Source organism: Brachyistius frenatus, unplaced genomic scaffold (genome assembly GCF_029030835.1).
Source record: "Brachyistius frenatus isolate BFR_SWC_R1_liver_20210118 unplaced genomic scaffold, ASM2903083v1 Contig_8, whole genome shotgun sequence".
NCBI lineage: Eukaryota > Metazoa > Chordata > Actinopteri > Embiotocidae > Brachyistius > Brachyistius frenatus.
Genome location: NW_027210607.1, coordinates 180,001 through 196,716, shown reverse-complemented (window position 1 = coordinate 196,716; position 16,716 = coordinate 180,001). Strand labels below are relative to the sequence as shown.

The following is a 16,716-nucleotide window of genomic DNA, read 5'->3' as shown; positions in this document are numbered from 1 at the left end:
CCAGCTCGCCCAAATATGGTCACTTCCTGCTCCAAACCGCTCCGAACTGGCAAGATGGTGCCGGCCAAATTCCAAACTATAGACTCCATAACGGTCGTTCACAAACCAGTGGCGTCACTGCTGCTGCTTGGTCATACTTCAACTGTAAACTAGATGACTTTAGCTGATAGTTTGTTTCCAGTCCGTCTGATTACGACTTGCGTCACTTTCACCATTCAACCTTGTTTTTAAAAAATGTTTTTGCATTCATCAATCTCAGCAATAAAAGCTTTTAAACGCAGCCTCCAGAGTTTATCTTGACATCCTCAACAAAATACATTGTGTGCATCCTTGAGATCTAATAAACAAGGTTCCTTCTGTTTCAAACATTTGTAAAGCCCAATTTTCAAAAAAGTATTAAAAACACTGCTTGATAGTACTAAAAGTGATTAAACTGAACCTTTAACTTGATTAAGTACAACGTCATTATTACAGAAGGATTGCCAGTTGAGATGAAGATGTTTTACTGAAGCAGAATTATCGTTGAACCTGTTGTTTTCAGTGTCTCATGATCTCCTTAAAAGCTTTTTTTCTATACTGACCAAAAATTCTTTGGCACAAAATATCAGGGATCAGCAGCTTTAATCCAACGGATATCAAGCTAAGACTTTGGTCTTACCTGGTATCAGTAAAGCTGCATCTACCCAAGCATAACAGCCTATTCGGTCTTTTTTTCTTTTTCTTTTTAATTTATCGTGCAGCTTTCCCTCTGTCAGCAGCTTTTCTCATTCTTCTTCTTCTTCTTCTCTTTTTCAGGTGCTGGTTTGGCACACTCGAACAGAGAAACCTCACCTCGCAAATGAGCCCAAACATCGAAAGGACACCGTGGTCATCGAGGTGTGATTGCTGCTGCCCATCATCTCATGGCTGAGACTAACAAAAGCACCCTACTGTCTCTCCGGGTCGGGTTAATACAATCTGTCCCACGATGGACACTGACTCTGAGACTGAGGAGCTGCATGACTCGACTTCTGGCTGTCTGTCAGGCGTTGCTCGGTGAGAACTGGACGGCACAGGATGTGTTCGTTTTACAAACTGGGATGACTTGGCCTGTTCATTTCCTCCATCAACAGCTTGCTGATGTAAAAACTCAAAGTAGAAAAATGTAAAAATATCATGTTGCTGGACTGGAAAGTGCCACGTGACTCATTTTTGAATCATTAATATGTCGTTTTTAATTATTAATACATCACTGTCAAATTAACTGTGACGCCGTGATATAATTACCATACAAAGAAGGCTCGTGGTCCAGATAATTGGTAACTGCCTCATGTTATGACAGTGGTGTTGTAATGCTGACATCTCCCGAAGTACATTTTGCAAAAACATGCTCAATGCTTTCTTTTCATGAGTGTGATAAGAAGATTGATACACATTTTATACCTCGGCATTAAGGACAACACCGGTTTCAGAATGCAGGAGGCGTAAAGCCAGCTTAGCGTAACGACTGGAAAGAGGGGAACAAAGTGAAGAAATAACTTGAAATACCTTTAACACTCTTGTTTCATGCTAACGGAAATGTAAAGATGACAACCTTTGGGTGACGTGGTGTTTGTACCATCAGGACACCATCAGTACCATCAGTGTTTGCCAGGACAAAAACATTTGTTAAATATGCCGAATACGATGTGTCCATTAGCTCCAGAGTGGTTCATGTATGTCATTTTTGAACTTTGGAAAAGGCCAAACTCCAAGTCTTTACGCTAAGCTCTGCTAGCAGTAACGGCCTCAAATAATGTTCTCCCCTAACTCTTGGGAAAGAAAGCTACGGCGCCCCCGGAGGGTCACGACATGAATGTTTTTGAGGACTACTTTTGCGTTCCGCCCGCAATAGGTTTCGTGTTAACCCACAATACTTTTGACGATCCCACGCAATGTTTTTGCATGACCTCTACTTCCTCCAGTCCGTCTGAGCCACATGTCTGTTTGCACTGAACTGCTTTGGCTTTTCTAAATGAATGAGCACTAAACGCACCACAAAATGTCACATCATCTCTCCTTGCCGGAGTATCTGCAGTGTTCCCTCGAACTGGAAGCGTGTTACAGATGAACCGGACCAACTGTTCAAGCAGCAGAGTGCAAACAGACATAAGGAGAGGAAGGAGAGGAGGAAGGTCAGTATTGCCAGGGAACGCAAAAATAAATGGTATTGACTGAATTATTGAGCTATTGCTGTAATTCCCGTAACCTCACAGCTTTTAGTGAGAAAATTAAAAGGCTGGACGGGTTGTTGTTGTTGTTGTTGTTGCTGTTGTTTTCTGGCTCACCTCTGTACCCGTTTGACGTTTTAGCTTTACGTCGTCACAGTGGCTCCAACCTGTAAAGTGCCAGTCAGATGTCGACAAAAGCAGCCACCTCAGTCTTCTATGTTCAAATGAATCACATGAATGTTTCAAAGTTAGTGTTGTAATGGTTTATTGATGCCTAATTGCTATTTAATTCTCCTTTAAACCAGCCTGAACTGATCATATATATGTAATGAAGTGGAGCGACCTTCGGTGTCCTCTCCTTCTGTATGTGTGTGAAATATGTGATTAGGTTTGGAAATGGCCAACGTCAAGTAACAAGTAACATCACTCCTGACAATCTGCTATTAATAATGCAGAGTCTGCGTGCAACAAATAAATCACACCTGCCGACGGAGGAGTGAGAAGGAATGAAGCGAGTTGACGGTATATAAACGGCACATCAGATCGGCTGCTACTTTCACAGCTCAAACGTGTAAAGAATCCTTTTCTGACAGCAGTATTGAGTTTAGCACCGAAGTTCAGAGGGGAAGTGAACGTGTGATGGTGTACACACACACACACACACACACACACACACACACACACACACACACACACACACACACACACACACACACACACACACACACACACACACACACACACACACAAAACAAGAGTAAATCTAGGATTCAACAGCTTTTATTCCAAATGACCCTCTTGTAAAACTTGGAACAGAAAAAAAGGAGCAAACAAACAAAATTCTCAAAAGATAAACAGTACTTTTAGAGTTAAGAGTCATTGGACAAAGGTGGCCACAGAAAACTTCCTGTATATTTACGGTTTTAATGCACGAAAACCACTTTTTTTTTTCTCTCTGTACTAGGCACCAGAAAATGTAAACACACTGGAAATAAACCTGGAGGACTTTTCATTTATTGAAAATGTTTTTAAGTGTCGTTCGCACTACAGTTATTGCATGGCAGAGGGACCCTGTGTATACCGACACGAATCTCTGCACCGGCGCTCGGCAGTGTGATCTCCGTGCATACGAGTGTGTGTTTGTGTGTTTGGCCCGTCTGTTCTTAGAAGGACTGGACGGCGATGAAGGGACCCGTCCAAGGTTTTCATACAGGTCCCATTCCACCGCATCGTCCTGCCTGTCAAGCCCTCTGATTGGTCATCCAGGTTTATTTGCTGCAGACTAACTGTGCTTTTCTTGTACTGCACACAACAAAAACAACACAATAAAGATGGCGGATGGCAGAACACAGTTATACTGTCAACTGTATATGGAAGGAGAAACATTTTGGGTGTCACACTGGTTTCAGGATGTCAAATAAAAAGGTGGACGTCCTCTCCGGCAGCTGAAAGAAAGCTGACAGTTCGCTTGTCTCTGCTGTTCGCTGACAACAATCTGAGAGGCGAAACCACAACACAGCCAGAGACACAGTACCTGCTCTGCTATTTAAAGTGCAGGAAAGACAAACTGCTGGGATTCAAGTAGTGTTTGAATTAGTGTCGGGGCGCGCGGAGGGAAACAGCTCATTTCAGCAGCAAGAAATGCCTCGACTGGGTTAGACCCCGGCTTCCGCTGAACCCAGCTCGTTTGGATTTAAAACACTTCAAAACGTCACAGAGGACCGGAGGGCCGCCCAGCCGTTACTCACACTTAAAGGGAATCCTTGACATTTGGGGATTTGGACTGTTTTGAACCAGCAGGCAGTTTGAGCACCAGAGCCAGACCCATATATTCATCTGCTGATAAAAGTTCAGATGCAGGATAACACAAGATGTTTTTAAAATAGCGACTCTCTAATTGTGACTGACGAAATTAATTAATTACAGTTTTTAATTGTGTGTAAAATGTCTACAGAATAACAACTGATCTATTGCTAAAAGAACAAAAAAAAAAAATCAAATCTAGCAGTCTATGAAAGGGTTCGATTAAACCAAAAAAAAAGACGACACACTGAGCTGCAGTTTTGGTTTGTGTTTGTTAGTGACATATATACGTCCGTGTTAATAGGTTTGAAAGGTTTGCGATCACTACTTAGTCTGTCCCTGCTGCGCAGTCGGACAGCTGATGCTAACTTTCCAGCTGCCAGGTGAGCAAGAAACGTAGATCCGTCGGTGAGCACGGGTCTATTCGGATCTACGTTTTGGGAAATATCTTTGAGTTAGTGTTTGTGCGTTAAGTATGGCGCCAACGTGAGGACGCAACTCGCTTAGCTTGGCATAAATACTGGAAGCAGAGGAAAGAGCAAGGCTGGCTCTAAAGTTAAAACCTCATTAAAACCTTCAGCACACAGTATCTTGATGTTTAACAGAGACACAAAGAGAAATGTAAAGTGACGTGTTTTGGTGGGCGGTGTAACTTTTACATTTCTGTTTGGGTAAACAAATGCGTTACACGTTTTTAGTTTTTTAAATTTTGCACAGAGCCAGTTCAGCTGTTTCCTCGGGTATTTATGCTAAACTAAGCTACTTGCCTTCCAGCTTCAGCTTTGTATTTAACACATGATAGGGGTGTAAAACTTCTTCTACTTCTTAGCAAGAAAGTGAATAAGCATATGGCCAATAATTGTCTAATTGTTGCGTTGAGTGCAACCAGTGGTGCAGTTCTGTTTAAAACCCCAAACAAAAACCAAGACTTAAGGACGAAAGAACAATGTGTGCAGCTCAGATGTGTTTGGTCTCCTAATATTTCCCACTATAAACTCCCAGATGTGTTGTGACGCCTGGAGGTTTGCAGCCCTGCAATTGGAAACCACTGGTGTATATAATCAGTACACCGGCTGTTGGAGGAATGAAACTGAACCTGCAGCGACTGTAATAGGACTTTGCTTGACACAATATTTTAAACGTCTTGTGGGAAAACGGTTGAACTTTGCAACTATCGGTGCAAAATAAAACCTTCTGTATGAGCAGCTTTGAACCCATTTAGCAGTGCTAAACTTCACAGGAGAGTCTCACCTCGTCTTTATTTCCCCCCTATGGAGCATCTCAAGATGAATAAACTCAAACCAAACAAAGTCGTCCAGAGCTGAAGTATCGACCTCCCTCCTATGGCTCTGAAGAAGCGAGAGGTTCACATCATTTTCACATGAATACAGTACTGCTCAGACGATTATCTGCTACGAGGCTCCGCTCGCCCTACAGAGGGAGGAGAGGGAGGGAGAGGGGGTACGATATACACTGCAGACAGAAAGGGGGGGGGGGGGGACAGGGTAGCACAGATCAACCACAAGATAGCCATATCTACTGTAGGTACTGAAGGACTACTCACTAACTATCCATTTTGGTAATGATATTACATTAGTACAACAGACACGGAGTTGTTGGACCAGCAGCTTTCTGTTCGGTCTGTTCTGCTGTTTTTGTCTCTTTCTTCAGACGACAACAACGAAAGGAAATCAGAAAAAGAGGAAAGTTAAAGACAGGAGACGACAGCTGCCAGTCTTTTTTTTTTTTTTTTTTTTTCTTCCACTATGTCCTCTGTGATGTCGTCTTGGCTTTTTAAAGGACTCGCGGTGAAGGTGCGTCGGGCTCGGAGAGGGGGGGTGTCTCGGGCAGTCGACCTGCCCCCTGCTGTGCGTTCTGTTATTTCTGAGCTGTGAGGAGATGTGTTGGTTTGGGAGCAAATTTTGGCTGTTTGGTTGCCATGTGCCCTCCAATGCCCCCCCTCCCCCCACTCACCACCACCACCACCGCCACCAACTAAACCTTCTGGACCCCCTCCTCGTCACTTCCACAGCTGAGTGCTGAGGGTTTGGCCTGAAGCTGGCGGAGGAGCCGCGGGCCAACCGGACGCAGTGGTGCCTGACTGGCTAAAAGTGCCTGGCGTGGGGCCTTCGCCGCTCAGAGCCATGCCTGACATCTGCTGGGTCATCTGAGGGAGAAAGGAGGGGGGGGGGTAGAGGAGTGGGTCGTCAGTGTTTGAACTCATCAGCGCAAAAATAGACAGTTATTCCTTCAGGTGAGGAGCAGGGGGAGGTCTTCATCCTTCAGCTCCCCTCCCTGGTCTCCATCCACCACTCTCTTCATCCACCTTCATCACTCCTCCCACTTCCCAACTCCTCACCCTCCTCCTCCTCCTCTGCTCCCCCCACTCACCCTCCTCCTACCATCCTGTCTTATCTATTATGAATGTGCTTTGGTGCAGCGCTGCTCGCTTATCTGGTCATCTGAGAGCTGTGGGTGAGTGCATGTGTGTGTGTGTGTGTGTGTGTGTGTGTGTGTGTGTGTGTGTGTGTGTGTGTGTGTGTGTGTGTGTGTGTGTGTGTGTGTGTGTGTGTGTGTGTGTGTGTGTACTTGTATGTCTATGTTTGTGAGGACCAGTCTGACTTGTACATATTGGCAGGGAGAATATTCTGGCCAGTCCTGACTATGGGCCGGTCAGGCTTGGTTTGGGTAAGTCGTGGGGTTCAGTATTTAGTGTTGATGGTTGAGGTTGGGAGATGACAGTGAGGGAATGCATTATGTTCATGAATGTCCCCACAAAGATAGTCATAAAAATGTGCAAGTGTCTCTGTGCTGGTTTATGAGGTCTCATTAACCTCCCCTGTCATTAACAAGCTGACAAGACTTTTGAGTGCTAAGTACACACACACACACACACACACACACACACACACACACACACACACACACACACACACACACACACACACACACACACACACACACACACACACAGGCAGATGTGTCTTATCAGAGTTGTAAGCATTTCACATGATGTTCACAGGAGACTTATGGTATTCAAACAGGATGAGACGATCTTCATGTTCTGTAAGTCACAACACAAAGAAACTGTGATCATGTAAAAGATCACAAAGCAGTCGGCTACATGCATAATTTTCCGACATTGGTAATAATCCAAAATCACTTTGTTGTTAAAAGTGAATGAAATCCAGTGATGTGTTACAGTTATACAGTGAATGAGAGATTTTTCCACTTCCATATGCTGATCGTTGACACTCTTGAATACCGCAAAAAGCACATTTTGAATTTTCAGGCTTCATTGGACGACATAAAAGATTAATTCAAAGAGTAACCAGATCCTCGCCAGTCTCAATCTCCTCAAAGCTGAGTAAACCTCAGTGGTTTTAACTAATATACATTTGTAATAATATGCATGTTATAAACAGCATCTCGCTGATGGGCCTGACTCAGTTGGAACAGATGTTCACAAATACTGTCATGCCGGTGCTAAAATGTTTATAGCCTAAAAAAAAGGGGCGTGTCCTACATACAGTTTCCAAACTTTTGGTTTTGTCTGCCCAGCAGGTAGGCGTGTCCCAGGGGTTGAGTTTCTCATCAGCGTCAGCAGCTACAGCTGCTCTCAACTGCTTCGATTAAAATTGGTTAAAATGAACTCAAACTATCCACAGAATGTGAAGAAATAGCCCGTTTGTCTCATGACACCAACCCTTGCATCAACAGGTGAAATGAGCAAAATAATAGAAACATTGGACGCAGCTCATGGTCATTAAAGGAGTAAAGTTTTATGCTGAACTTGTAATATTTCTTCTAGACTGGTAAGTAAACATTTAATAATGCTAACATGTATGTAGCAGCAGCTTATGAAGGCAGTTGATTTACTGGCCATCGGGCACACTGGGAAAAATCCCAGTAGGTCCCCAATGAAGCTGCCTGTTCGGCTGCAGACTCAGAAGTTGTAATAGAGCACCCCACATAATTACATATTAATAGAACAGCTGCTGGTGATGTGTCACTGGAACACAGTGGAAATGAAGTCTGAAATAAAATGCCATCTTTCAAAAGCAAAGCACTCCATATTGATATTAGAAGACAGAATATTACATCCAGCATTAGTTGATGTTACAGTCAGTTGTTCCCAGGAAATAGTAAACAGTAGAAATCCCCACAATATTAATATACTCTGAGTAAACTGGCAAGTCATCAGGATGAGTGAACAGAAAATTAACTGTGAATGAAGCTGATCTCACTTACTTCATTTTCAGCATCATAATTAAAATTCATCCTTCATCATTAATGATTGATAAAGCGGGCCCGGACTGGTACAGTCCATTAAAAGAGTGAGGACTAAAGAGCTGGTACTGTACCAGTGACACGATTTGAGGTGGTTGATGGAACAAATGCTACATTACAGGAGAAGAAGTCAGCGTTTCCTCACACTGTCGATCTGCCTGTTTTCAGTGACGTAATTTTCAGTTTCCACCTCATCAGACAGTTTACGACAAGCTAATGGATCGAAAATGATATTTTTTTTTCATCCGAGCGGCTGATTTAAATCCTCCCTTGATGCTGACCAGCAGACTACTTACATATCCTGTTAGCTTTAACTTAACTCGGCTGATGTTGTTATTAATGGTGTCACAGTTGCACTTGAGCTTGATAATTAACGTCTTGTTTAATTAAATCCCTAATTGGCAGTGAGACTGTGTGTTGAGCCCATCGAGGCAAATGTGTGGTTACATATTAGAGAATTAACTGGAATAAACTGAAACATATTAAACGTAAGACCGCTTTGTCACCTGGTAAACGTTTTTTATGTTTGTCTGGTGTCCTATCTGAATAAACAAAAAAAAAAAAAAAAAAATATTTAAAATAATCCAATAAGCTAATAGCTCACGTCTTTCTTTCTCCTCTGCAAAGGGAAAGTAAGTAAAGTTGATTGAGCAGCTCAGCTTCCTTCGTCCTTGGACTTATAGCGTTTGTTGACAAGTCTGCCTGCCCCACCATCCTCATTTGCATGTTGTTATCTGACCACTATGTGCGTAGAATCGTAAAAATACGAACGCTTTTGAGATGTGTGAATGAAAACACCGGCAGTCATATGTTTTTACTCAAAGAGTGACTACAGATACGTGTTGTGTGTCTATAGGAGGTGTAAATGGGGCAGAACAGAATGAGCTGTTGTCAGAGCTGCTGCAGCTAATTAAATCTATAAATACAATCTGCCCAGCGTCGGCTCCATACTGTAAATGTTTAGACATCTGTATCCATCAAATGGTTTTTTTTTTTTTCAGGGTGTACGGGTCCTTAAAAAGTATGAATCGCAGTTTTTCAACTTGTCAAAACGTCTTCAATATTATTTATAAAAGTCTTTCATATTTTTCTTTTGTAGGCTGTAATGTTTCTTACTAAAAATATTTTTATATATTTTAGCTTAAACTGGTTGGAAAATCACCAGTACAATTAATCTAGACCTGTGATTTTACCCAGAAATGCGTATGTAGATCGTAAATAATGAAATGGTTAACCCTTCCTTCCATTTTTCAATCTATATTCTGCTGCGTATCCTGGTCCAGTTCATGCTTGATGATTATTTAATACAATTTATTAGAAGTTATTGTTACATGAGGACGGACTGATTAAAGCTGCTCCTCGTGGGCTTTCAGAGGCTGAAGGGTTGAGATCAGGACTTCACTGAGCTCTGCACAGAATCAGGAAGCAGAGCGTTGCCATAGACCAACTGTTAGGATGAGGATGGTGGGACTCTCACAGGCGGTGTGCAGCAAAAAGATGAGATTTATGAGATTTTTGTTTGGGTCACTAGAAAATATAGTAAACTTTAAGTAAAATATTCATGTGCAGAAAAAAACGGTGTGTTCTTGGAGCACTTTAAATGATCAACACAGCTTTGTTGGCCTTGTGTGTTACCTGGTTCATATTCCACTGTCCTTGCTGCATGTTGTACATGTTCTGTCCTTGGTTGGCTGGCATCACGCCCTGCTGCTGCTGCTGCTGCTGCTGCATGCCCATGTAGCCCCCGTTCGGCAGAGTCATGGCGGGCATCATGGCCCCTCCACCCATCATGGTGGTGGGTGGGACGCCTCCCCCCATCGCCGGGGCGAAGCCCGGAGCGCCGAACTGCATCTGAGGTGGGCCCATATACACACCTGCTGGAGCAAAAGACACACACACACACACACACACACACACACACACACACACACACACACACACACACACACACACACACACACACACACACACACACACACACACACACACACAGATTGCTACTGAGGACGGGTCGACTGAGCCGATACCGAACAAAATATTGGTAATGAAGGAGACCGAAAACCGATAATTGGAACTGAAATACATTTCAAGTTAAAATGGAAATCTTTGTGTCGAAATGTGGAATAACAAACCGTGACATAGAAACGTCAAATGCCTTTGAAATGAATGAATGCCGTTATGTAATCTTATTTTGAAGGTATATGTTTGGGTTATTTGTTGTAAAAAAAAAAAATAATAATAGTAATTTTTTTAAGCTCCAGCAAAATGTTTAATATACGATTGTAAAATGTTTTTCTGTGGCAGGTGCAATGTAAAGGTTGTTCTGTGACCTTAAACTTTTTGGAAAGGGGTCCAGCCCCAGCTTTGCCTCACAATGTGTCTTTACTCATGAGGTGTAACCAATCAGAGAAAGCTGACAGAACTGCAAGTAAATAAACTCTTTTCTTCACAAACGGCAGTTAATCCCGTTTTTCTTTTGCTCCACTAAAATCCGCCAGAGAATAATTCATTGAATTTTTTAGTTAAATTCTAAATATAAGAATCTTCAGGGTGTTAAACCTCATTCAGTCCAGCTGAAATGAAACTACTTGAACTCTCGTCCTGTTGGGAAAGACTCCCTCTCTCCTCTTAGTGAAACATGATTTACATAATAAGTGAATATCCACAGTTGTGTATCCGTCACCGACTCCCACTGTCTCCTGTCAGACTCGTCATCTTTCTCTCTGGCAGTCAGAGTCTTGGGTTGATCGTCTGTGACGGCTGTAATTCTTTGGCTCTTTAACAGATTTTCCGGCAGTGAAAACATCGGGAGATGCTTTGAACTAAGTTTTTAGCCGCTAGGAATTCATTTTCCTTATTTATTACAGGAGTCCTCGTGAATCACTAACTTACTACGAACAGACTGAGAACACACCAGCCTAAAAACAACCCATAATATTCTCTCCATTCAAAAACATCTGATCATGTGAAAATGAGTCAAGCCGTCCTTGAGGACCGACATGTACACTGAGGACTCACAGGTCCAGTAAATATAAAACATGCTCTTCAACACGAATGTTCTTAATTTCATGTGATTAGTAGCAGTCTCACTCTTTACTCTCCTGAAGCCACATCAGAGCATTATTACATTATGAATAATACAAATGGAGCATCTTACTGCTGCTCCTCCACTGCGAAAGCATTCGACAGTGAAGCAGCCACAGGGGATGCTGTGTATCAGGCACAGTCGTTGATGTGTCAACAAAACCACAACGACATTATAATTGTTGCTGATTTTGTCAGCACATCAGTTTGAAATACTACAAAAGAAAAAGCCAAAAAGAAGAAGCAGCAACGGGGAGTTGAAGAGCTGCAGGGACGAGCTGGGATTGCACCTCCGCCGCGCTGCTGTGTGGGGAGATACTCGTGCATCGTGCAGTATGAAAGCATATGATGATAACGAAGGCAGATTCTTCACTTTACTCTCCTATTAAAATATCATGAGCCGATAAATAGAGCCTCCAGCTGCTCTCTGCGTTTTCCAACCGTCAGCACTGCTTTGCGTGCTGCGGAGCTTTCGGTTTAAGCAGCTGATTTACGTTCCAGTTCACCATCTTTGGTCATATAAGCTCTAAAAGGTGGAGACTGAAAGAACAAGATCACAAATACAAGCAGCTGATGTGAGTTTCCTCTGTGGAGCTGACTGGGCTCAGCGTGAGCAGTGACATCCGGGGGTGAGGGGGGGGGGGGGGGGCTCCAGCTGCTGCTCTGTCGGGACCGTATGCCTCCGGAGAGATTATAAAGGTTAAAGGCCTCCAGGTCATAAATTCATAACAATGCATATGTTGCAGAACTTAGTTGCTCGCTGTGATTTCGGTTTCATAATCATCGATACATGGTTTCGGAGTGATGCAGCATGAATAGATTTCCTTTGCGACGACAGCAGGTGTTTGTGTTTTTATCCACAACGACCCATGTCCGGATAAAAAAAAAAAACAACCTCAAAGAGCAGCGAGATGAGCCCGTTTAAAAGTGTGAAAACAATTTGTAATATTAGTCTGCTACGCTCACAGCATGTAGAGACCGTTAGAGACTTCTAGCCTGGCTCCGCCCACCTGACGCTCACAGCTTCAGTTTTCTTCTCCGTGAACAACACTCTGGTAACTCGGCTCGAGTTAAAGTTTCAACAGCCACTCTGAAGGGCGGACCAATCAGTGTCAGTGGTTAACCGGGTTAGTCCCGCCCCTCCTTCACTGTGATTGGATGGCTGGTGACAGTGTAGAGCGTAGCATTCACATTTTTCAACTCTCACTGACCAGAAGAAAAAAATATCGCTGAACGCTCAGCACATCTTCACGCTGCTGGTGTTCATTAAAAAACGTTAACAAATATACTCAGGAAAAAAGGCTTTGGTGGACACGGTAGGTAGTTGCAGCAGTGGCAGAGAGTCGGCTTTGGCGCATGCTGATTGGTTCAAATAAACCTCTGGTCTGCGTCTAGTAGAGCAAGTAGGGCAAGACACTGAACCTCAAGTTGCTCACCATCGGTGGGTGAATGTGTGTGAATGTAGTCCTGATGGCTGGATCCTTGCACCTTCAATCAGCATGGCAGATCAGTCTCATTAGTGTGTCAGTGTGAGTGTGAATGGAAAACTGTGTAAAAGCGCTTTGAGACCGTAAGGTGATAAAGCTCTATACAAGTGCAGACCATTTCCCATTAATACGATGGAACAACTGCAAACGATTCCCTACAGAGGGGGACCAGACCCACATTCACAGAGTTCAAATCCCGTCGTGACAATGGGTCTGGTTTGCACTGGGCTGAGTCAGTATCGGGTATTGGATCAATAATGGAGCCATTGATCTCAGACTGTGGAATATTTTTTGCCTTCTCCAGAGACTATTCTGACATTTTGATGATTAGCTGCACTTAGAGCCACATCTGTCCTGTCACAACACAGAGAGGCACACATGGACCCTCTGACAAACACACACATAAAGTACACACAGGATGAAAGTGGGTGATTTGGGGCATTAGCCTGGAAAGGTTCTTTTAGCTTTGATCTCCATCAGCATGTATTTGGATTCAGAGGACAATAAGGCAGCAGAAAGCTCCTCATCCTGATTTCCATTCTTAATCCTCTATACATCAGTGTAAACATGGAGCGCTGTAATCAATATGCACGTATGCCTGCTGCCTACCATACCCGGCCGTGCAGAAAACAAGGAGCACTAATGCCTCCCCACACGCTCCAAACATGCTCAAGTGTGATGTATGAACACCCGCCTACGTGCACCCATACACAAACAGTCATAAACAGTCTTGGCACTTCAGTCTTTCCACATAATAACTGTGAGCTGAGAGTGAATCTGCAGACACTTCTCTATATTTACTGCTGCATTGGGACTCCAGTAAATGCAGCGCTGAGCAGACCCGGCTGCTTTTTCAGCACGCTGACCTTTCATCTGCCTTCACTCTCCTCCATTTTTATGAGGCATCTCTCTTCTGATGTGTGTGTGTGTGTGTGTGTGTGTGTGTGTGTGTGTGTGTGTGTGTGTGTGTGTGTGTGTGTGTGTGTGTGTGTGTGTGTGTGTGTGTGTGTGTGTGTGTGTGTGTGTGTAGCAGTGTGTAGATGTGTGACTCTGTTAATGTAGAAACACCTACGTTCTTCTTATACGCTGGGACTCGTCCTGTTTACGAGAGTAAACAGGTAGTTATACTATTTGTTTACATTCAACATGAGCAACACATTTCAGCCCTTTGAGCTGCCAGTCCAGGAGTCCAAATATACTGTATATAATGACTGCGGAGGATTCTCGCCTCAACAACTCATTAATCGCAATGACAATGAAAAAAATAGGATGTATTCCTGAAAAAAAGAAAAAGGTAACTCCCAACCCGGGGATCAGGACGCCCTGAGGGTCAACCTGTGAAGGTGAAGAAGAATCCAGGAATAATAAGAAACTAGCGGTTGTGTGCCTCTTCCAACCACCCAAGTTGTAGCTTACATGTCTATCTTTCCAAACCAACATAGATGTTGAGAACACGGTGACTTTGACCTTTGACCCCAAAATATAATACGTTTATCCTTGGTATCAAGTGAATGTTTTGGCCAAGTTTGACCAAATTCCCTTGAGACGTTCTTGGGATACAGATTCGGATATGAAAACATGATGCCGTGTTCATAAAAAGATTGTACACCTGCTATTCAAACTTTATTCTGGTTATTCTTTATTTGGTTTTTCGTCCTCTACAAAAACTATCCAGGATTGTGAAATGCTGCGTAGTTTTACCGATTCGTCTGCCTACAAGTCATGATTTATTCCAATTTATCAGAAACACTCCAAAAACTCCTGTTTTCCAAGCCGTTGCTGCAGAAAACACTATTAGACTGTTTTAGGATCACTACATTTTAGTGTATGTTATTATCACAGTTACTATCAATGACAGCCACTGGGCTGTAAGGTCCGCAAATAAAATGAAATAAATAAATAACATTGGAGGGCAGTTGAATTGCAGGAGCTTTCCGGGTTGGTTCGGACAATCATCCCACGCAGATCAATACTTATCGTGTGTGTTTTGTGCCATATAGTCTATGAAACACAATATAAATGTACAATCTATACAGGACATGATATTTCAACGTAAATATCACTGCAACCCAGAACCTGATTGTCTGCACCGGCAGAGACGGAGGCTGTGGACTGAGGGAGAAAGATCTTCGAACTTTCTCTCTTCTGCACGTAAATGCAGCTGAAATGGCAGCACAGCTGTTGTCTTGAAGTGACGTGTCCAGTGAGACCACGTTGTGGTTATAAAATCTGAATTTGAGCAGTGCAGAGCAGCAGCTCAGAAACCACTGTTGGTTAAACGTGTAGCGTGACCGGGCTGCGTTTCAGTTTCACTGTTTCACACTCGTCCTGTTGTCTGACAACAGAAACAGAATAATATGTGAATGAGAAGAGCTTTATTGGTACGTTGGTTGTGTTAGAATGTAAAGGGCTGACACCCCAGGAAGTATGTAAACATAACATCGTGCAGCCTGTGACACCAGCAGATACTTTGGAGTTGGTCCCAAAACAAAAAGGTTTACGACTCCTGTTCTATATTTTCATTCTGGGTTTCTGCAAAGCTGAAGTCCGACTGAAGTTTCATACAAATTTTATAAAAGTATTATTAGTTTTGTGGGAATTGTTGGGTTTCTCTGTATAATATTGTAAAGTTCTGCTGTAAGGATGTCTATGTGTTAAGAGCCATGAAATAACCTGTGTTGTGATTTGGCACTATGTAAATAAAATTGAATATAAATTGAAGTGTACAGACGACAGCCGGCTACAAACACACACATCAACGCTGCCTGCAGAGTCTGAGAGCTCAGCCTCTGACTGCTCGCACAACTCACCCACAACTTTATGCTATTTTCCTCCAGTCTCTCTACTTTTCCCTCCGTGCATCGATGAAATGACGACACAAAGCCTCGAGATAAACAAACCTTTTTCCCCGGCTGAAACATTTCCAGCTCATCCAGAGACGCACAAATCCACACTTGTTTGCAGCCGCTGGTGCAACTTTTGAATGATTTTGGCCACATGTGGACCTTCTAACAAGCTGAAAACCCACCATGTGAGGTTTTATCCTGTTTTAAAGTTACTATGGTGACCAAACAGTTGTCTATTTATGCAACCACAGAGCAAATTGGGATTTGTCTTTCAAAAGCTGCTCTTCAATGTCTATTAACACTCATTTTATTTGCGGACCATAAAGCCCATCGGCTGTCATTGATAATAACTGTGATAATAACATACACTAAAATGTAGTGATCCTAAAATAGTGTTTTCTGCACCAACGGCTCGGTTCTCCTGAAGGAGAGCTTCTCCCTCCTGACTAATGCGTAGCTTCGACTCTTGGATTCCACCTTGTGTTTCCATCAGAAGCGTCTCCCCGCTCTTCTTCACTAAAAATACACGCCTGGTCTATTTTCGATGGAGACTTCCATCCGAACTGTATTACGTTATCTGGAGGCTACGGCACACAAACGTAAGAAAACAACAACAATAAACACAATTCTAACAAACAAACCCGTGCTCGATGCACAAAATGTGGAAGAGTGGGAAAAGTGATACGATAAGCAAGTAAATAAGATGCTAAAGAGCTCAGGTCACATGTAGCTCAGGATGAGCAACACACACACACACACACACACACACACACACACACACACACACACACACACACACACACACACACACACACACACACACACACACACACACACACACTAGAATCCAGTAACAGCAACAACCCTGTGGAGAATGGAAATACGAGGTTTTGTTGGACAACACAGCGTTTTTGTCAGGTCTGCGTTAAATTGAGCTTAAATGTCTTCGGTGATCAGTGGTTCATCTTATCACTGAGTGTCGCTGCATGTTTGTGTAGATGAGAGTTGGTAGAACAC

General features: G+C 43.1%; 2 protein-coding genes across 6 annotated transcripts in view; one reads left to right on the top strand and one right to left on the bottom strand.

The window, feature by feature from the left end:
* The window catches only part of b3gat2 (beta-1,3-glucuronyltransferase 2 (glucuronosyltransferase S)), a 50,987-nt gene extending 49,486 nt beyond the window's left edge, over window positions 1-1,501 (top strand). The window contains exon 4 of the mRNA XM_069689855.1: window positions 796-1,501. Coding sequence (XP_069545956.1) covers window positions 796-882 — 87 coding nt within the window. The 3' untranslated portion in view covers window positions 883-1,501. The remainder of the gene's footprint in view (window positions 1-795) is intronic.
* A 1,453-nt stretch (window positions 1,502-2,954) lies between these two features.
* LOC138615946 (stromal membrane-associated protein 1-like) overlaps window positions 2,955-16,716 on the bottom strand; it is a 121,933-nt gene continuing 108,171 nt past the window's right edge. For 4 of the 5 annotated variants that reach the window (XM_069689843.1, XM_069689846.1, XM_069689847.1 and 1 more), the window contains 2 exons: window positions 9,918-10,159; window positions 2,955-6,159 (listed from right to left, as the gene is read on the bottom strand). In XM_069689843.1, the coding sequence (XP_069545944.1) occupies window positions 6,013-6,159; window positions 9,918-10,159 (389 nt within the window). In that variant the 3' untranslated portion in view covers window positions 2,955-6,012. The remainder of the gene's footprint in view (window positions 6,160-9,917; window positions 10,160-16,716) is intronic. The other variant, XM_069689844.1, reaches the window with a different exon arrangement.